Source organism: Tursiops truncatus, chromosome 16 (assembly GCF_011762595.2).
Source record: "Tursiops truncatus isolate mTurTru1 chromosome 16, mTurTru1.mat.Y, whole genome shotgun sequence".
Taxonomy (NCBI): domain Eukaryota; kingdom Metazoa; phylum Chordata; class Mammalia; order Artiodactyla; family Delphinidae; genus Tursiops; species Tursiops truncatus.
In genome coordinates, this window is record NC_047049.1 from 69983921 (window position 1) to 70005123 (window position 21203).

The 21203-nt window shown below is 45.6% G+C and overlaps 1 protein-coding gene across 5 annotated transcripts in view; it reads left to right on the forward strand.

Moving 5' to 3' along the window:
- Positions 1-17297, forward strand: part of RHOBTB1 (Rho related BTB domain containing 1) — a 68656-nt gene extending 51359 nt beyond the window's left edge. For all 5 annotated transcript variants that reach the window (XM_019935857.3, XM_019935856.3, XM_019935861.3 and 2 more), the window contains 6 exons: positions 356-1335; positions 2998-3116; positions 9371-9521; positions 13466-13554; positions 16214-16319; positions 16862-17297. In XM_019935857.3, the coding sequence (XP_019791416.1) occupies positions 356-1335; positions 2998-3116; positions 9371-9521; positions 13466-13554; positions 16214-16319; positions 16862-17031 (1615 nt within the window). In that variant the 3' untranslated portion in view covers positions 17032-17297. The remainder of the gene's footprint in view (positions 1-355; positions 1336-2997; positions 3117-9370; positions 9522-13465; positions 13555-16213; positions 16320-16861) is intronic.
- The last annotated feature ends 3906 nt before the right edge of the window (positions 17298-21203 follow it).

A 21203-nucleotide genomic window follows, 5' to 3' on the forward strand; every position in this document is an offset into this window, starting at 1 on the left:
TAAACCTTCCAATCGTTCTTTGAGATGCAAGTACTCACTATTATTCTTCCTATTTTACAGATGGGAAAACCAAGGCTTAAAGAGGTTAAGTAACTTGTCCAGGATCACATAGCTAGCAAATGGCTGATACTTGAGTTACTGTTGTTACTACCAGAAGCACTTTTTTTTTTTTTTCCTGCAGTCATAAGTCCTTTATATCTGCAAGTCTTAAGGTTGGTAGATTTTTCAAGAGTCTGGTTAAAAGCCTGAATAGGATTTTAAATGTATAATCCATGTAGGTGCTTAGCTAGGCCCTGGTTACTATTTTCTTTCCTGAAAGAAGACTGATTCTAATTTTTAAAGTATTCTATTTCAGGCCCATAAAGAGAGGGGATATCTTGCCCCCAGAAAAAGGCCGAGAGGTTGCAAAGGAACTGGGCATACCCTACTACGAAACAAGTGTATTTGACCAGTTTGGAATCAAGGATGTGTTTGACAATGCAATCCGAGCCGCCCTCATTTCCCGCCGGCACCTGCAGTTCTGGAAATCCCACCTAAAGAAAGTCCAGAAACCTCTACTTCAGGCACCGTTCCTACCTCCAAAAGCCCCTCCACCGGTCATCAAAGTTCCAGAATGTCCCTCCACGGGGACGAACGAAGCCGCCTGTTTACTGGACAATCCTCTGTGCGCTGACGTCCTGTTCGTCCTCCAGGACCAGGAGCAGATCTTCGCACACCGGATTTACCTCGCTACCTCCTCTTCCAAATTTTATGATCTCTTTTTAATGGAATGTGAAGAAACCCCCCATTGGAGCGAAGGAGCCTGTGAGCAAGAGAAGCAGAGCAGGGATTTCCAGGGGCGGCCCCTGAGTCTTGATCCAGACGAGGAAAGGGAGGAGGGCACCCCAAGGACACCTCAGGCCGATCAGTGGACGTCCTCAAGCCAGAACCTGTCCCAGCAGGAGACGCCGGGGCTGGAGGCCGAGGGCTCAGCGGCGGAGACACAGACCCTGTCAGGCTGGAGTAAGGGCTTCGTTGCCATGCACAAGGAGATGCAGGTCAACCCCATTTCGAAGCGGGTGGGCCCCATGACTGTGGTCAGGATGGACCCATCCGTCCAGCCAGGCCCTTTCCGGACCCTGCTCCAGTTTCTCTATACGGGGCAACTGGATGAAAAGGAAAAGGATCTGGTGGGCCTGGCTCAGATAGCAGAGGTCCTAGAGATGTTTGATTTGCGGATGATGGTGGAGAACATCATGAACAAGGAAGCCTTCATGAACCAGGAGATTACGAAAGCGTTTCACGTCCGGAAGGCCAACCGGATAAAAGAGTGTCTCAGCAAGGGGACGTTCTCAGGTGAGTGGGTCCAATGGCAAAGTCATCGATACCTCTGGTTGCCTTTGATCAAACGTTAGCCAGACACGAGGAGGGGAAGGGTAACCGTCACTAGCGTACGTAAGTACTCTTCCCCCACGTACCCAAGTTCCACGTATTTTGCTTATTTCATTCTCACAGACTTGAGGGTTAAATCTGATGATCTCCGTTTTGCAGGTGGGGAAACGGAGGGACAGAGAGGTTAGGTAACTGGCCCACGGTTATACAGGTAGTAAATGACTGAGCCAGGATTTGAACGCAAGCTGCCCCCTAAGGCCCCGTGCTGTCACAGCGCTCCTCAAGGGTAGGTCGAGCTACCCGTGAGCCTCAGCCAGTCGGTTTGATGCTCACAACTGCCCTCCAGGATTCCTTCCCTGATCAAGTCTGTTTTGACCCTTGGCACACACCCATGACAAAAATCAGTGACCTTTGTTCCCGAGGCCATTTCGGTGACCCTCTGCACTCCCACCTGGAAAGCGTCATCTATCTCTAATCCCTCTCCTTTCACTTCTCACCCTCCTTTACCCTGCTCATCTGTATCCTTCCTGCCCCTTCGTTGTCTTTGATAACTGTGCCGAGGGCTGCCCACAGCGCCCTTATGTAATTGCTTAAGCACCCTGGTGGCCTGTATCCAAGATGGGCGACTGGCCCATGCTTGTCCTATCTTACAGGCTTGTGCCGTTTTTGTTCTGTAATTGTCCTCTCTGTGTATGTTTCATTGTAAAACTTTGACTTCCTGACTTCTGTTTACAGGGATACTTGTATTTTTCTTTCGCTTTCATAATGCCTGTCATAGTAATATACATGTAATAGGGGGTAGCTGAATCTGTTCATTAATTTTGAAGCTTTGCGTAATATTTACTCCAGACATTGACCGTCATGGTACAGAAGCAGTCTTGAAAGTTAATGAAATGTCACAAACCCACAGTAAAGTAAACAATAGACCTTAAGTGAACGTGATGAAATCTCCCTTTCCCTACTACAGAGGTATATTAACCAAATACAGTGTGGGAGCTTCAATTGGATTCTGTTTAAAAAAAAAACAAACAAACTATAAAATACAATTGGGGGTAATTAGAAAAATTTGAATATGAACTAGATAATGGATGATATTAGGGAATTATTCCTAATTTTCATAAAAATAATAATGGTATGGTTATCTAGGAGAATGTTCTTATTTTTAGAAAATTCTTTATTAATAAAGTAGTTAGGAGTGAAGTATCATGCTGTTAAAAAATGTCTACATAAATGTAAAATATATAAATATATATATCGCTAAGGCAAACATGACAAAATGTTAAGCATGTGAAAAGCAAGTTGTCGTTGTACTATTCTTTCCACTGTTCTCTATGTTTGAAATTTTTCATAATAAGGCTGAAAAAATATTCCTCTCCTTTATGTTACTTTATGGTTCAGAGAATTTGTGTTGTGACCCTTTGTGTAATTTTAACTGCTTACTCCTTAATCCTCGGAGGACACGGTGAGAATTGGGTGTGCCCAAGGCGGGGGGTTGGGGAGGGGTGGACACAACATCAGTGCTTAAAGGTATGGAGGAGAGAAGACGAGAGATGTAGGCTGAGGCGCGTGGGTGGAAGTTTCTCGGGGAGGTTGGCTCACGCTTGTGCTTCCTCCATCCTTGGGCAGATGTGACATTTAAGTTGGACGATGGAGCCATCAGTGCCCACAAACCGCTGCTGATCTGCAGCTGCAAGTGGATGGCTGCCATGTTCGGGGGGTCGTTCGTCGAAAGCGCCAACAGTGAGGTAGGTGCCTTCCGAAAAGCCCAAGCGGCATGTTTATGAACGTGCATGTGTATTTATGTTAGGAAGTGTTTAACTGGCCAGAGGACTTCGATTCTTTAACTGCTAACTTGGAATAGGTTTGTTTCTTTCCCTGCAGTGGAAGACTGGAGTCCTAACCACTGGACCGCCAGGGAAATCCGGAATAGTTTTTTAGGCAGTGCTTCGGTGTCAGGTCACCGTCGTCTTTTTTTTTTTTTTTTTTTTTTTGCGGTACGCGGGCCTCTCACCACTGTGGCCTCTCCCGTTGCGGAGCACAGACTCCGGACGCGCAGGCTCAGCGGCCATGGCTCACGGGCCCAGCCGCTCCGCGGCATGTGGGATCTTCCCAGACCGGGGCACGAACCCGCGTCCCCCGCATCGGCAGGGGGGCTCTCAACCACTGCGCCACCAGGGAAGCCCCTTCACTGTCTTCCTAATTCTGCCGTTATGAGGAGTTATGAGGAGCTGTTGTCGCTCACTTGTTCTGTGTGAGCCCCATGTGCTCTTGTATCCTTCCATCCTCACAGCTCTCCTTGTCCCTGAAAACATGCTCAGCTATATTTTTTAACAAATGTCACCAGGCAGGGTACTCTCAAAATCACATCGAAGCAGGGCAGACCGTCTTCCAGAAGGTGGAGACTGAAAAGTGTCTTTAGTCACTTATGTCCTGGGCTCAGCTCTGCAAGTAACAGACGGGGGAATCTTAAAAAGCCACTTCCTTGTGCCTCGGCCTCCTTATCTGCAAGACGGGGGATGCACTAGGTCACGCTCAAGGTGCCTGGAGCTGCAACTCTCCGAGGCTGCGCCCTGATCTGTCTCAGCTCTAGGGTTTGTCAACTCTAGGGAAACAGTAATGGAGCAAAGGGTGACTCCTCTGAAAGGCCTCTTGGAGTGCTTGTTACATCTAGTAGAAGCCACTGGGTAACCTGTCAAACGCTGGCCCTATCTCCAAAAGAGGGATATTCTTACAGCAGAGCAAGCCGTATCTTGGAGACCCTGTATCTCCACCTTTTTACGAACTGTTGGAAAAGACGGAAAAATTCCCTTCAAGCGTTTCTGACTTTAGTCTAGAGGTAGGCATTTTTTCTGTCGAGTTTTGCAGGTATTTCTTAACCATCTTTTTTAAGAAAAAATAAAACATGGGGACGCAAGCTTATTGTCCTAAGAGGCTTGTTATGCTTATCTCAGCATCTCTCCAAACTTTTAACGGAAATACAGAAAACAATAGCTAACTTTTCCAAGGGGGGGGGCCTCACACCAGAAATCCGAGCACTCCCTTTGTGACCCAGACGCCTGCATTTGCATCCCCAAGTAGGGAAACAGAATCCTAGAATCCCAAGCCAGGAGGGCCAGCTGTCACTAGGCCACCCTCCTGCTTCCAGAAAAAACTACAGCTGCTCCTAAACCGACCCCCAGCCAAAGACTGTCTGTTGGGGGAAGAGATGTTAGAATTATCCGGATGACCTCTTCTGGTGTCTGCCAGCCTTTGTAAACCAGGAGGTCCTTACCTGTAGCTAAATGAAGTCTTTCCTGGGCCATCAAAGGTGTTTGGGAGCATCGTTACTGAGATGACAGCAGCTGGTAGAGGCCACCCAGTGAAGAAAGGGCTTGAGGCTCAGATCCCCCAACTCCCCTACGTAAAAAGCTGAGTGGCCTTGGGCAAGTGACCACCTTGCTGGGCTCCAGCCTCCCCATCTGGAAAAGGCGATCGTAAACCCGTAACGTGGTTGTGAGGTGTGACAGTTGATACTTGCAAAGCACGTCGTAAGCGCTAAATGCAAGATGACCTCAGTCCTATTTGGATGCCGGTAGCATTGATGATATTCCTTCCCTCTCACTTCCAAGAAAATTGGGGGAAGCCACCAATTCATAAAACCTCCTCCAACTGGCACGTCGCCGACTTCAGTAATCTCCTGAGATAAAGAGTCCAGAGGCTCGCTTCCCTTCTTTTTCCAGCTCTCTGAAGTGTGTGCCAGGAGTGCCGCAGATAGCCTGCTCTTCATGCAGCAGAGAGAAGTTGATCGAGGTCAGGAGCCCATTGTCCCACAAAGGGACACTGTCAGAGCTGACCTCACAAATGCTAATCCCCTTTATCCCTTCCCAGAATGGACTGTAATTGTGTCCAGATTAAAATGTGCGGGAGAGGTGACCAAAACAAAAACTTGTCAGCCGATGTGAACCACACGCGTACGCGGCGCCACAGCCTCTCCCAGGGACGACACCTGTTTAGCTTCACCCTGCCCCCCACCCCCTAAGGACCAGGTCACTCACCATTGAGAACTGCAGCTGAGCCTGATAGGGATGTAGAGATTCAACCCAGCTCAAGAGACAAAGGCCATGGAACCAAGCAACCGAAGGTCTGTGCCAGGGCACCTCGTATACGAAGAATGGCATGAGCTGTGGATATGTCCAGCCTTTCCCGCCCTTTCTCGTGATTTCCAGGGTGGACTGTAATTTACACAGTTATGAACTCTAGTCACAGCTTGACCTTGGGCAAGAGTCTGACCCCCTTTAGACCTGTGTCCTCATCTCTAAAACGGGGACCACAAGAGAACCTTTTTCAAAGGGCAGGTAAGGCACGAGGATATGCGTGTAAAGCATCAGATTTGGTGCCTAGAACATGCAAAGGCTCAAGGAGTGTCAGTGACTATTATCCCGGAGGATTCTTGTTAAATTGTTTCCATGAGGAGCTCAAGATCTTTGTCCCCCAAAAGCCTTCAGGTAACAAGCCCCAAGTTCCCTTCCTAAACTAGCGAAGTGTAGTAGAGATGGTTATGGGGGTAAGAAGGGGCATTTGGTTAAAGGCCCAATAAATGCTTCATAGTTAATTGAGGCGCGTATTCACATGGGCCTTTTCTTCCTAGGCCACCTTTTAACTCTTTGTCTTCTGAAAATCTGACATCCTCCACAAAATCCAGCCTCTTTTTTTTTTTTTTTTGCATTAATAGAATTCACATGCATATCCAGAAAGGAATAAAATATGCCCACTGATGTTCCTTTAACTTTTTTTGTCATTTAATATTTAAGAAGACACTGTAATTTACTTCTGTTTTTCTCATTACTTTTAATGTAGCAGTAAGCATAATTTTCTCCCCAGAGGTACTCAGCAAGTGGTTCATTAAAAATGCATGGCCGGCTTGTAGGAAGCAATGCTCTGGATCTAGAATACTCTCTCATTCTCTATGAGACCATCTCTAATTATAAGCCTGATCGTCTGAGCTGATCTTCGCAATTAAAATTTTAAACCAACTAAACTGGAATATGGGTCGTTGTTTAGGGTAGCATCATATTCTTATATTTTTTAAAGCTACATTCAGCAGGTAGGGCACAACATTTTTAATTCCATTTCTTGTATTTGTATTATTTTTTAAAGTTCTGTAAAAACGGTCGCTCTGTTGCTGTTCAGTTCATTATAAATGTTGAAATCACAGAAACAGCCTTTTACAGAGAATCGGCATTGAGGGGGCAAAAAATGCATGTTCTGAAAGTGTTTTCGTTTTTTCTCATTTGCTGGTTACTCCTGAGGGTCCCTAACATTATTTGCCCAAAAGAGCCATTGCTTTAAAAAAAAATGTTAGTGTTATATTAAGCAAGAAGGAAACAGTAGGTCATGGATGATTCCAAATGTCAGAATGCTCTGAAGACAGTGGAAGTGTTGGGCCAGGGCTGCTTGCTGGAATCCACTGTCATCTCCGGCCGCCAGAAACAACTTCTTTCCATTTAGGATGTCCATTTTGCCATGACTTAGAACGCACTCTTAGCAAAAATTGCTAAAGTCATCTGGGTAACTTCAAAATCCGTCATCTCAATGAAGAGAAGCTTTAGATGTCATCTATTCCAAACCTCTCCCATGTCACGGATGAGGAAACTGAGGTTCAGAGAGGGTGATCTGTCAAAGGTCACAGAGCATTTTAGCAACACCTCTCTGGGCCTGCCCCAGCCTCTTGCCCTGTCCTCCAAGCCGTTATTTTCAGAAACAGCAGACATCCCCATCCCTGAGAGAACAGGTGCTCATAGGAAACTCCGGGACTTTTTTATAGTGATAACCACTAACACTTTAGAGCACTTAGCACTTGGTAAAATGTATATATTTTTACTATCACAATGGCCCAAATTTTAAAGTTTCACAAGTTAATTAACCTTCAGTTACCTAAAAGGGGTACGAATCCAAGCACCATTCTAGAGAAATGAAATTTTGCCGTATGTCATTTGCCATATTTGCCATAAGTAAATTCATGTCTGTACAAGATGAACGCATGTGCACGCAAACATGTAGACACACAAATATAACCAGTGTTAGAGTCACTGGAATAGCAATTACAATACCACAGCTTCTCTATTTCAAAATGGTATAAGTTATAGTTTCTACTTGCCAGGTCTTATTTATTGTAGAGGTTGTGCTAGAAACTTGAAGTGATCACGCTTGTCAAGTCATTGATGGTAGTAACCCATGCAGCTTATGAATAGAATCATAATTGTTTTCGCTCCGTCTGAGAGGGGAGGGGGTAATTTTCTTAATATTTCTAGGAGTTTTTCTGGGCCCTCTTTGATACACTTAGGGAAACTCCAACTGTCTGAAAGGATATTCCCTCTCTGAAGTGGCTGGTGTCTATGCAGGAAAATTATATAGATGGTTGCTATAACCTAAACAGTTCTGCAACCACACCACTAGAAGACTGCAATGGCCACAAGGCCCCTGTAGATTGTGGAGGCATTTTATGTGTGTGTGTGTGTGTGTGTGTGTGTGTGTGTGTGTATATATATATATATATATATATACACATATATATACACACATACATACAAATATATGGAGAGAAATTAGATATATAGTATAGATGTAATCATATATAATATACAGATATAATCATATATAATTCATAAATGTAATCATATACAGATATATATTTTTCTATGCTGTATAGAGAGGTTTATTAAGTACCAGAATGAAGAAGTGTGTGACTGTGCATCCTTTTGAACTTAGAAATCTAATTCTAAAAAACTGTTAGTGAAATAAGGTGCTGTAGTGTAGCTTTCTTCCTTACCATGAAGGGTTTCCAGTCCTACACAGCAGTTCTGAACACAGACTTTAGAATCATATTTCCTGGGTTCAGGTATCAGCCCCAGCCTCCTAGCTCTGTGACCCTGGGCGCTGGACTTAACCTCCCTGAACCTCCATCCCTTTACCTGTAAGATGGCAAAAATAAAAGTCTCTTCCTCCTAGGGAGGATATAAGGATCAAAATAGATAATGCATGTGGAAAGCTTATTAGCACAGTACTTTGTGCATAGGAGGCCTTCTATTGGGTTAATTCTTATCGTCATTCCAAATAGCAAGCACTAGGGGCACCATTCCGTGTTTTGCCAGGGTACGTCTCGTGGCGTTAGAAACCTAAAGTGAAGAATACCTGCTATAACGTGTATATCCCTGTTGATCCAGGCCCAGACATTCAGAACTCTACTTCCCAGGCAGTCCCTGGCTCCCCAGCAAACTCTAGCGTGTAGGAATATGGGCAACAACTACAGGTACTCAGGAAGGAGATTAGGGGGATCCTCCAGGGAACGCTTCCCCATACCCAGCCATTCCCCTAGATGTCCCAAGCACAGGTTTCTCTGCATCTGCTGATACCTGATAATGTTCCAGTGGTTCTATGTCTATGCCGTAGGAAAAATAAAGTGTGTGTGTCATGCGAACATATACTTTTCAATTTTTTTTTATTGACATAGAGTTGATTCCATGCTCGCATTTAGTGAAAGAAGGTTGGAATCAAGCCAGTCACTGTGGCAACTAGGGTGGCTGTTCATCCTTTGTTTTGACATCTTAGAGAGCTGGGCTCTGTCATGTGTCAGCAACAGTGCAGTGTGCAGCTCCCCCCAACACCTGTCATGTTGCTAGGAGATTTCTTTCCCCACAATCGAGTATTATAAGGTACTTGGCAAGGAGGGCCTGTAATGTCATACATTTACAGCCCATTGGTCTGATTTATAAGCCCAAACAGCCATTTAAAAATTCCAAATCAGGTTATGTCAGGCAGCCCCACTTTTTTGTCATCTACAAATCAAACGGTTATGTTTCAAGCCATAAATAGTAAATGACTTCTCTGCACAGCCTCAAAGCAAGGTGTCCCGGACTCACTAACAGTGAATCACACGGTGGGGATATTTACAAGCAGTAGAGCCTGAAAGTGTGCCCACTGCTTTCTTCAGCAGAACTTACCTTTTCAAATCACCTTTCAGGTATATCTCCCGAACATAAACAAGATGTCAATGCAGGCGGTACTGGATTATCTTTATACCAAGCAGTTGTCACCTAACTTGGACCTGGACCCACTGGAACTAATTGCTTTGGCAAACAGATTTTGCCTGCCACACTTGGTCGCGCTTGCAGGTAAGGCTGATGACTCAGGGCCATGCGGTGTCTGACTGTCATATTTATCAAAATCGCATTTAAGCAAAAATAAGATTTCCAGGGAATAAAAATTTATTTTTTATCACCCAATATAGGACTGTCTGGTACAGGGTGATATGAACGGATCAAATGTATCAGACAGCCCAGTTCAATTCAGCAACTATTTTTTCAGCACCTACTTTGTAGTAGGTCCTGCTGATGCACATTTAAAGCTGAGTAATGCATGGCCCCTGCCCCTGAGGCCCGTGCTCTATGCCCTCTGCCTCATTTGTGGGTGGACCACAGAATTGGAAATAAAGCTGTTGTGTCCATTTATCCCCATAATATGTGTTCAGACACAGCGTCTAAGAAAGAGGCAGGGGACTTCCCCGGTGGTTAAAAATCTGCCTGCCAGTGCAGGGAACACGGGTTCGATCCCTGGTCCGGGAAGATCTCACATGCCACGGCACAACTAAGCCTGAGTGCCGCAACTACTGAGCCTGCATGCTGCACCTACTGAAGCCCACACGCCTAGAGCCCGTGCTCCGCAACAAGAGAAGCCACCACAGTGAGAAACCCACGCACTGCAACGAAGAGTAGCCCCTGCTCGCCTCAACTAGAGAAAGCCCGCGCGCAGCAACGAAGACACAATGCAGCCACGAAAAAAAAGAAAGAAAGAAAGAGGCAGTAGGAGGCAGTGGGTAAGAACATAGGCTACAGATCCAGATTGCCTGGGTTCAAATCCTGGCTCCACTCTTTACTGGCTGGATGATTTCCTACTTGATTTAACTGCTCTGGGTCTCAGCTTTCTCTCTCTTTAAAATGGGGATCATAATATTCTACTACAGAGTTATGAAGATTAAATGAGTTAAGAGATTATATATATATAAAGAGAGAGAGAGGCCTTAGGAACAGTGTCTGGCACCTAGTAAGCGTTATGTAAGTGGTTTTCTTAAAGCTATTTTAGAAAATGTTCTGACATTGTCAAGACCATTTTGGGAAAAAGGGAGACTTGCTTTAACTTCACAGAATCTTATGTATCATTTCTAGACTTGCTCAGTTGGTGAGCCAAAGCAGGTCAAAATAAGATACACGCTTTCGAATATTGTTTTTCCTGAATTTAAACCTTGTGCTTCATCACCAAAGGTTTCGATTAGCAATAAGGGTGTTTATTGCTACATTTAGTTGACTCCTGTTAACCGTGAAAGCAGAATGGTGCCTGTTTTGCTCACTGGCTTATCCCCTGCACGCAGAAAAGTGCCTGAGCATATGAGGTTCTCAGTAAAGATTTGTTGAATCATTAAATGAAAATGAATGTACGAACAAACCAACCAGTCATATCTGCCCTTGACTTTCTGCCAGTGTCTCTAGAGAAAAGATTTACTTCTCCGTATTCCAGGTTTCTACTACAGTCAACCAACTGGAGATCAAAGTTTTCTCCTTACCTCCCTTCTTCACCAGTTGGATAACAAGAGATGGTTGAAGTATTGCTATTCATTTTTTTAAACGGTTTTTAACCAATATACCTGAAGTCATAAATTCAAATGAGTATTGCTGCTAGGAGGCTGCAATGGGCAATTCTTTTTTTCAGAAGTAAGAGTCCCAAGCCATTTGACTATCCAGTTTTTACAAGTATTTGTCCTTTGAAAACAAATTGAATTTTTTTAAATAGTCAAAAGTAATTTGGAGGCAAATCTGTTGAACAAGGTTTGCAATCAATCTTGAAGTAGTGCCATTTTTGCTTAAATATTAAGTGTGGGGATGAAAATATGGAAGAAACTGACCCAAAGAAACCTTCTTGTGTGAACTATAGACTTCTATGTATGTTTACTTTTCTTATTAAATGCTATTATTAACTATTATGATTATTTAGTAAATAGCTTCCTAAGGTGATTCCTTTAATCCTTTATATAGTGTTTGGTGTGTAGTATAGAGTGTTTAGACCATAGTGTTTAAAAGTCGGTTTCTGGGGTGAAAATGCCTTGCAAGGCAAAGTGTTAAATGAATATCAAGAAATATTGCAGTTCCCTAAAATTTAAAACCCAGTGACTGGACCTCCCTGGTGGCGCAGTGGTTAAGAATCTGCCTGCCAGTGCAGGAGACATGGGTTTGAGCCCTGGTCCGGGCAGATCCCACATGCCGTGGAGCAACTAAGCCCGTGCGCCACAACTACTGAGGCCATGTGCCACAACTACTGACGCCCACGTGCCACAACTACTGAGCCCACGTGCCACAACTACTGAAGCCCATGTGCCACAACTACTGAGGCCGCGTGCCACAACTACTAAAGCCCGTGCGCCTAGAGCCCCTGCTCCAGAACAGGAGACGCCACCACAGTGAGAAGCCTGCTCGCCGCAACTAGAGAAAGCCCATGCGCAGCAATGAAGACCCAATGCAGCCAAAAATAAATAAATTTATTTTAAAAGAAAAAACAGGGCTTCCCTGGTGGTGCAGTGGTTGAGAGTCCGCCTGCCGATGCAGGGGACATGGGTTCGTGCCCTGGTCCAGGAAGATCCCACATGCCACAGAGCGGCTAGGCCCGTGAGCCATGGCCGCTGAGCCTGCGCGTCCAGAGCCTGTGCCCCGCAATGGGAGAGGCCACAACAGTGAGAGGCCCGCATAACGCAAAAAAAAAAAAAAAAAGAAAAGAAAACAAAAAAACCCAGTGACTCCTCTGGGAGATTTAGTTCCAAATAGTTCTTTGTTTGTCAATCGAGCTGAGGAAGCTTGTGTCAAAGAAACCATCCCAATCTTGATACCCTGTTGACCAGATGGGGCGTACTGACTAACAAGTAAGTATGTATCGATAGAACCAGAGCAGAAAGTAAGCATGATTTGGACCATATACTAGAAGAATAGATGCAGTGCTAGAGATGAAAAAAGAATACGTCAGCATCAAGGAGCCAGAAATGCCGGGCCAAGACTGTACCCACACGTCAGCGCCAGAGGAGGGCAACAGCCTAACAGAGGCAAGACACAGCTCAGTCTCCGAACCACAGTTTGAATTCATCTTAGAAGCCTGGAACACAGCTTCAGAGCAGAAATGGCTCTCCCATCTAGACTTGTCTGACTTCTGGCTGAAGTTTCCCCCGAGCCTTTGGAATCTGAGAGGTTGAACATGTCCCTTGTCTGCTGCTGCTGAGACACACGTACACATTCACAATTTTAATTCCCCATTTGGACTCATTCCGGTTACTCAGTCTCTCCACGGTCAGAGAGTACTGAGAATTGGAGGGATGTGAATGGGGAAACTGTCAAGCAGGAAGATACGACGGAGTCTAGAGGATTCTAGGGCTTCCCTGGTGGCGCAGTGGTTGAGAGTCCTCCTGCCGATGCAGGGGACATGGGTTCGTGCCCCGGTCCGGGAAGATCCCACATGCCGCGGAGCGGCTGGGCCCGTGAGCCATGGCCGCTGAGCCTGCGCGTCCGGAGCCTGTGCTCCGCAACGGGAGAGGCCACAGCAGTGAGAGGCCCGCGCACCACAAAAAAAAAAAAAAAAAAAAAAAAAAAAATAGAGGATTCTAGGCAGGTACTGGCCTGTCCAGAGCACGCTCCAACAGAACTATGTGCAGTGATGGAAACTTCCTGTGTCCGCATTGGCCGATACACATGAAATGCGGCTTGCGTGGCTGAGGACCTGAAGTTTTTACTTGGTTTACTTTTAATTATTAATTTAAGTTTAATAGTTTCAGGTGGCCAGTAGTTACCATATTGGACAGAGAAGGTCTGGAGGACTCTAGATATTTCAGAAGGCGAACAAGGATCCCCGGAGTCGCCGGTGCACTGGCTGGAGACCAGGACTCCCCGTGCTGAAAGGCGCGCGGCAGAGCGGGCCCTGGCTTCAGTTCACGTGGAGCTGTGACCCGTGCTTCCTCCCCTCGTGGCTGCTCCCGGGCCACGGCCTCCAGGCACTAACTTTCTCCCGCTCCCTCTCTCCTCCCCAGAGCAGCACGCCGTCCAGGAGCTGACCAGGGCCGCCATGAGTGGCGTGGGCATCGACGGGGAAGTGCTCTCTTATTTGGAATTGGCCCAGGTTTGTAGCAGTTTGCCTTTCACCTTTTCAGTGTGTTAACCAGTTCGTTTAACGCTGATGCAACATTCCGCTGTTGCATCTGTCTAAATAAAGATGTCACCACCGAGTCACAGAGGCCCCCCACTGTGTGCAACGAGAAGATCTGAGAGTTTTACGTTTCATGCACGGTTCACCCTGCTGGGCTTTGTTTGAATAAAACAACAAGGACCCCACCCACACGCCAGCCCCCTTGTGCCCCCCTCCCCCTGCCCAGAGGCACCAGCTTCACAAGTGGGAGAACAACTCAGGGCATGGGAGGAGAAGGCATTCTCTCTCCTTCCTTGAATTCTCAAACACGGATTGGCCGAGATCAGACAGTTTCTAGAATTTCGTGAAGTCCAGTGCTGGATGCCTCACGTCTCACTGCAGCCCTCCTGGGTTTTTTTTTACATCAGTACTTGTTACTGTTGACGTTGTGTTTCCATAATCCCCATACACACTTGCCCCCTTCCTCCATAGAGGGTCTGAGATCCAGCCTCGGCTTGGTCACTACGTAACTTACTTAATGCACAAAGCTAAACTCTGCCTCAGTTTCCTCATCTGTAGGAAATAAGGATGGTAATTCACACCCTGTCAACCTTACAGATTATTTGGAGAATCAGGTGGGAGAGAATGTTCCAGAAAGAGCACCAAAGAGAGGAAGCCCTCTCGTAATACAAGGCACGTATGCAGAGTTATCTAGTCCCTGGCCTAGACTTACTGGCAATGAGTTTACACTCTGAAGGAACTAAGAATAAACTCTTTCGTTTCTTCTGTGGCCTGTTAGGTTTGGCTTTCTTCATTCCCTTTCTCAGGGCAGTGGTTCACTAAGTCTTAGGTCAGGCAGTTTCAATCCAGATTTCTCAGAAGGGAAAACGGTGGACCAGGACTTCCCAGCAACCTGCTCACTCTGACTTAGCATTCAACAAGGATTTGTTATTTTCTCCCCCTGTACCAGGCACCACCCTAGACGAGAGGACATGGAGATACAAACAGGGTAGATTCTCTGCCCTTGGGGCCGTCCTAGGCCACTGAGGGAAACAGACACAAGCACAACTTATTAAAATCCAATGTGAAAAACAACCTCACAGAGGTTCCAGTTAAAACTGAGAACAGACATCAATTACAAGTCAGATCAGCAAGGCCCCATCAACATTCCCATTTGGATGTTGGATGGCCCCAACATCCAAATGGGAATTTGGGGGTGTTTTGAAACAGGCCTGGAGGACAGCTTATGACCTGTGCCCTCTCCAGTAAGTATTCCTCCTTGAGAACAATCAGATGACCCAGAACTTCATATAGGGCCAGCCCACTTGAGGTAATGATTTACAGTTGTGTCTATTTGTTTGCTGTGTGTTCCCACCCCGTGACCTCCCCCGACCCCGCCCACACATACACCCTGCAAAGAAATAATATGATTCCTGCTCATCTCTGACAAGCCGTGGCAGGAAGAGTTTAGGACAGAGTCTCCCACATCTTAGCTCATTTGTTAGACCCTAACCCAAGAGGTAAGTATTTAACAGTCAGCTTGGGGACAGGTGGGACGCTGATCTGTTGCATTTTCCAGTTTCTGGGGTGTAAATACCCCTACCTGGCCAACTTTAACAACTTGAAGTCACCGAGCTCCGTGATGCTCTCGAGCAGGTACAAGCCAACGCCAGTACCGCACTGCTCTGCTCTGACTTGCAGAAGGAAATCTATTATCGAGAGAAGTCGGAAGCACCTGCTAGAATTGTCTGTCCTGTTGGGCTTGTGATCTGCAGAGAGTTCCTTGAGTTAGTTTCTGAGGGCGTTGGCTTTCCTCTTGGCCTCTGTTGAGGGCACTGACGGGGGCCCTGGAGGAAGCGCACTGTAGATTTCAGGGGTTCACCTGCTCAAAGAAACTTCAAGAGCAACAGACAACAGAATGGATGCCTGAAAGGGGCCTGGACAGAAAGAGTGAGGGGTGGGGGGACCTGCCAAATTGGGGGAGGGAATGGGGAGTAGGCTGTGGGTTTTTGAGCATCGGGTGTTTTGCAGTCACGGCTTCCTCAGCTGCCACTGTCCTGAGCGTCTGCTCAGAAAGGAGAGGGTGGATCGAGGGTCTGGATCCCTCCGTCCCTGCCCACACTGCCTGCTCTTCTTATGTAACCAGAGGACAGGTGGAGGACAGGCACACATGCCGCGTGCTCCTGCACTGATCTTTCGTGCTCCTGTTTTAGATCTCTGGCCCCAGCCACCTGAGTTTCGACATGCAACACGGAGGCTTCTGTTGCCGGGGCTCCTTAAACGGAGATGACATCGCTGCTTTCTCCCATGGTCTGGTGCCTTCCAGAGGCCACGGCCACTTACCATTAGAGGGCAGGTGGAAGGGGAGAAGAGGAGGGCGAGGCATACTTTAGACTCCTGATCTGATACAGTGATTATTTTTAGCGCACATATCCCAGTGGGGGGGGGGGGGGGGGGGGGAGTGTGCCGAACGCTTACACGTGGCTGGCGTCGGAACCATGGGCAGAGTCAAAACCGTGTAGTCAAAACAAGAGGTTTCCGAATTAAGTCATCTGGGCCCTTTATTTCTTTGACCCGTCCTGTGGCTTTTTATTTCTTTGTAGCCCCACTTTAGAAAACAGAGTCTGACCCCCTTTTGGTCACTTCCCTGCAGTTTCACAATGCCCACCAGTTGGCCGCCTGGTGTTTGCACCACATCTGCACCAACTACAACAGTGTTTGTTCCAAGTTCCGCAAGGAGATCAAATCGAAATCTGCAGGTGAGGCCGTGCGGTCCCCACGTGTCCAGTTCCCCTCACCTGTGACTGAAGGCTTTACCTTCACTGCCCTCGAGAAGGAACGCGGGCAGCCCCCAGCTCATGGAGAATTCCTTGTGCGGTAGTCACAGATTCATGTGACGTGACCCAAGGAATTGGAGGTTGGAAGTCATCTCTGGAGAACTCCACGGCCGGGGGGATCTGGGCGGAGGGGGCGGTCAGGATGCCCTGCTGTGGAGCGAGCAGAGATTGCTGTCTCGCCCTTGTCCAGGGAGGCATGCTTGGGAGCGAGCTTACGCTCTGAAGTGAAGGGGTCCTGGGTTCAGGCTCTCTGTGTCCAGCTGTGTGATTTTAGGCAAGTGATTCTACCTCTCAAAACTCTGGTGTCACAGTCTGCCACTGGCCCTACCCACAGTCCCTGCCCATTGGGTAGTTAAGATGAGCACACGATAATCATATATAAGAAGCCTAAGCACAGAACCTACTAGCACAAAGAAACCATGAATGAAGAGCAGGTATCACCATCTGCATCTTTCCTTCCCCAGACAACCAGGAATACTTTGAGCGGCACCGCTGGCCCCCCGTGTGGTACCTGAAGGAAGAAGACCACTACCAGCGTGTGAAAAGGGAAAGAGAGAAGGAAGATATTGCACTAAATAAACATCACTCGAGACGAAAGTGGTGCTTCTGGAATTCATCTCCAGCGGTCGCCTGAGGCAGAAGAGAAAAAAAAAAAAAAAAGGAGAAATCTGACACACCACTTTTCAAAGCACTGCTGTAAAATCGGTCTTACTATTAGAGATAAGGTGTAGTTCAGGTGGCAGGCGCTGCTCTTCCTCCACTTTCATGCATTTATCTGTGTTGGGATCAAAGCACAAGCTCACCATCCATGAGCCTGGACAAAAAGGGAAGTTGACGCCCACTGCATTCCTTAAACTTGTATATTTTTTGTTAGAAGGCTTAATAAACTTTAGTCCGTTATCTCATTTCTTTTTATACAAAGGAAAAAAGAATCCAGCTCTCATGTTTCGAATTCCAAATTGGAAAATATTTTTATATGGTCTCTTGTAAATGAAAATACTGTGTATTACTTTATTTTACAAGCCACACATTAACCATGAAGTCGCCCTGTGATTCTCTTTGCCCATGTGATCACCAAGCATTATTACTTAGAGGGTTATCCTTCTGTCGTGAAGTAAAGGGTTGGAATGAAATTCCCCAAAGTGCAAGTTAGGGAGTGTTTCATCTTTGTTCTGCTGAATAGCATCGGTATAATTACAAAGTCCACTCCAAGAATGTGTAATATTTACGATATTTGCCATGTAAGTGCTAGTAATTATATGGTTATATGTGCCATGTAAAATAGAGTGATATCACATCTTCTGTTGTATAAAACATCTAGATTTAAGAGGACAATCTTTATAATCATTAGAAGGGCTTATTAAATCCCAGCATTATCCAGGGCAGACTCTCTGGTGGACCTGAATACAGAAGATACCGTGAGAGCATTGGTGTTCGGATTGCTGTATTAGGATGTCCATCTCTCAGTGTTCCTTGATCTTGCCATGTTTCTGCATGCAGATTCTCCACTGACTTGAATCGAGATGGGCAAGGGAAAGGGTCCCCGGACTCTGTCCCAACGTCTGCAGGCTTGTCACACCTCCCCACTGGAAACAGGCTTCCTCAGGTCTCTCACCTGCGGCCAACTCCACTTTGTAAGACCCATATTTTTAACTCTTCCCAGGGAAAACTCATGTTGCTGCAGAAGTATACCAAGGCAGACCACCCACCCCTGCTGAAATTCAGCGGGGCCTGTGAAGGCACGAAGCTGGAGGCTGGGTCGTCTAGGGTCACTGCATTCTCCAACGAAGATGGGAATTTTACTCCAAGAGTCTAGACGGAAATGGTGCTATTGTGAGTTAGTTCTGACCCTTTGTCATTCTGAGTTTTCAGTGTTAAAATAGAAAGTACCGAGCAGGGGAGTTTTGAGAGGCCGTCAATCACTGCTTCTCTGTAAATTAAAATGTTACAGCACTCACGCAGAGCATTTTCAGGCCACACTTCCATACCTGTCAAGGGATGTTGTATGGTGGAGGCTGGGACTTATTCTTTCAGGAAGTCAATTTACTGATGCTAAAAGCTGTTGATTTTTTTTTCTACCTTTCAGAAGTTGGAAAAGAGACAGTTGAATCCAAACTCCAATGTTGACAGCCAAATATATTTGAAAATCTATCCAGATTACAGATGGACATTTATGACTGGCAGGGGATACACACCAGATTCAAGAGCTGGGAGAGGCCCAGCCATAAAGAGGCTCCTTTGTCACCCTCTCATGACAAAGGAGGGGGCAGCAGAGTAGGGAAGGATGGGATGATTGTAAATGCCTCTACTTTAATTTGGGGTCAATAGGTTGTAAGTCATTAATGGAAGGAGAAAGGAGACAGAATGAGAGGAAGAATCGGCATATATCCCATCATAAAATGGTAGGAGTTGAGTTTTCGATGAGTAGTCAGAATGGAATTTATACAACCAAAGCTCCCATGTGATTGTAATCTTGCCAAAATGTAATGGACATATAAATGAACCTGGGTATAAGCAATAATATCCACTAGTGTTTGTTATCAGCTACTGTAACCAAGTGGCTGGTTCATTTGGTTAACGCTGATTATGGCCTTTTAACCATGGTGGTTTGTTTTGTGTTTTTTATTTCACGAAAAGCCAGTAAAATCGTTTAGCTATAAAATGCCTCCAGTTTTTCTTTAAGGACTACCATCATTATCATGTGTGTAATTTTCATTGCTTTTTAAAAAAACTGTCAAAACTTTAAAGGTGCTGGGTCACGGGGGCTGTGTGTCCTCTAGGAACCAGGCAGCTTGAATGACCGTCATCTCTGTTTTCAGTATTGCCAGCATGGTGCAATGCCATGATGTAAATGAGGGGTCTGGATCTTGGCTCTTGGCTAATATGGTTATGTCATTAGACGTGGTGCAGTTCTGGAAAGAACAAAAATGGACTAATGGACTAATGGACTAAGTCCATTCCCCTAATGGACTTCTTATAACCGGATTTTGGGGGATTCCACCAGCAATTCAGTCAAAGTTTGCATTGGTGGACTCACGAAGATCAGTCTTTTCTTCAGAAGTAGATCTGAGAAAAGGCTTTGGAAAAATCTGTTAAAAATCTCTGGACTTCTAGGTAGTGTAATATTTGCCCAAGTTCAGAAGGAAGAAGGGTCTCCAGTGAGGTCACAAGGGGGGATTTTCTGAGCGGCAAATTCCCTATGACTCCATGGAAAGGAGTTGACAACTATAAAAAATAACCGCAGGAAAAAGACAGTGAGTTTCCAATACATTTACACACCTTTTAAAGGTGGGTGGTCCAGATCAGACACCTTTTACATAACGCATACCAGGGGGGTCTTACATTATAGAAAGTCTTGGTCTAAATCTCTCCTACGGCAATGCCTGGCAAACCATCAAGGATTTCAACAACCCTATATCAGCATTATAGGAACCACAAATTGTACTGGTTTGGAGGTAACTCCAGTATTTTCATTATAGACATTCAAAAGCAGGAATTCTATACTTCTAAGATTTTTTTTCACACTTACTTCCATTGTATGGTATATCAGTTGTCAAAATTCAGGTTTTCATCACTGTGACATTGGCTAAGTAGAATAAATTCTGCTAGTCAGAGGAGAAAACAAAGTGAATTCTGAATTTGGAAACTTAATGAGTGCAGCATTTCTGAATTGGATGCTTTTCTGCAAGCTAAAGATTTACCAGACTTTTTCTTACGGAAATATATGGGGTATTTCTTTAATTGAACGCCCTAATTGGATGCCAGTGGGCAAGCAGCAATAATTCCTCTTTTCTAGAAGAATGTGACTATTGCATAAAAGAGGTAGAGTTAAAAGTTAGCCATGGAGAATGTGTTTGTGTTCTGTGTGTGTGTGTATGTGTGTAAGTAATCAAGAAACAACACAAGGAAGAAAAAAAAAAAGAAAAAGGCTAAACACTATTTTAAAAAATAAAGAGGGAGAAGGGGCACTGACCAGAGCCACCGAAGTTGAATTAAGCACCGTGAGCCTTGGATACACCTCTTTCTTCCAAAGTGCTAATTTATGAGATTATTCCATATCTCATGACTTAATTTTCAGAGGAAGAGTTTGCTCTCTTAAATTTCCAATTAGGAGGCAGGTGATGTATGCACCGGCATGGCAACACTGCTGACCTCCTGTCAGAGGAGAAGCCATGCTCTTCCCTTTGGCTGCATTTGAAGATCTCACCCTGTGCAGCTAGTGCCTTTAAGTTGGGTATTTTTACTTAAGCCATTTAGCTGCGGGATATTTCACTGGGTTCATGTGCAGGTGCCTCATCAGTTAGACACTTACAGACTATAGTCTACAAAATATGGAAATAATTTGGGAGCAGATAACTCTTGGGTGGAAACAAATCAATCATACAGTTGCACATCCACAGACGTGAAAGTGTTAGAAACAACAGTAGGAGACATGAAGTGACTTGCCAGCAACTCCCTCCTGTTGCTCACCAGTCCTCCAGGAACAGAACACGTAAGTGACACGCATTTCCAGAATGTAGATGAAATGGGTGATTCCCAAATGTGGCCCCATGGAAGGAGTATTTAAATTCTTTGAGTCTGAATACATTCTCAATCCCCAAGACAAGAATGGTTAGACGGAGCAGGCAATCAATAAGAAAAGAACTTGATTCATATCTCTGTGCTTGGATGCCAACCAAAGTTTGGGCATTTTTTTTTGTTTCCTCCCAATCGGATAAAAATAAATATCCTTTTGATTTGATGATTCATGGTAGTCCCCAATGGAGGGATAATACCCATGGAATGTTAAGTTTAACTGGTGTGGGA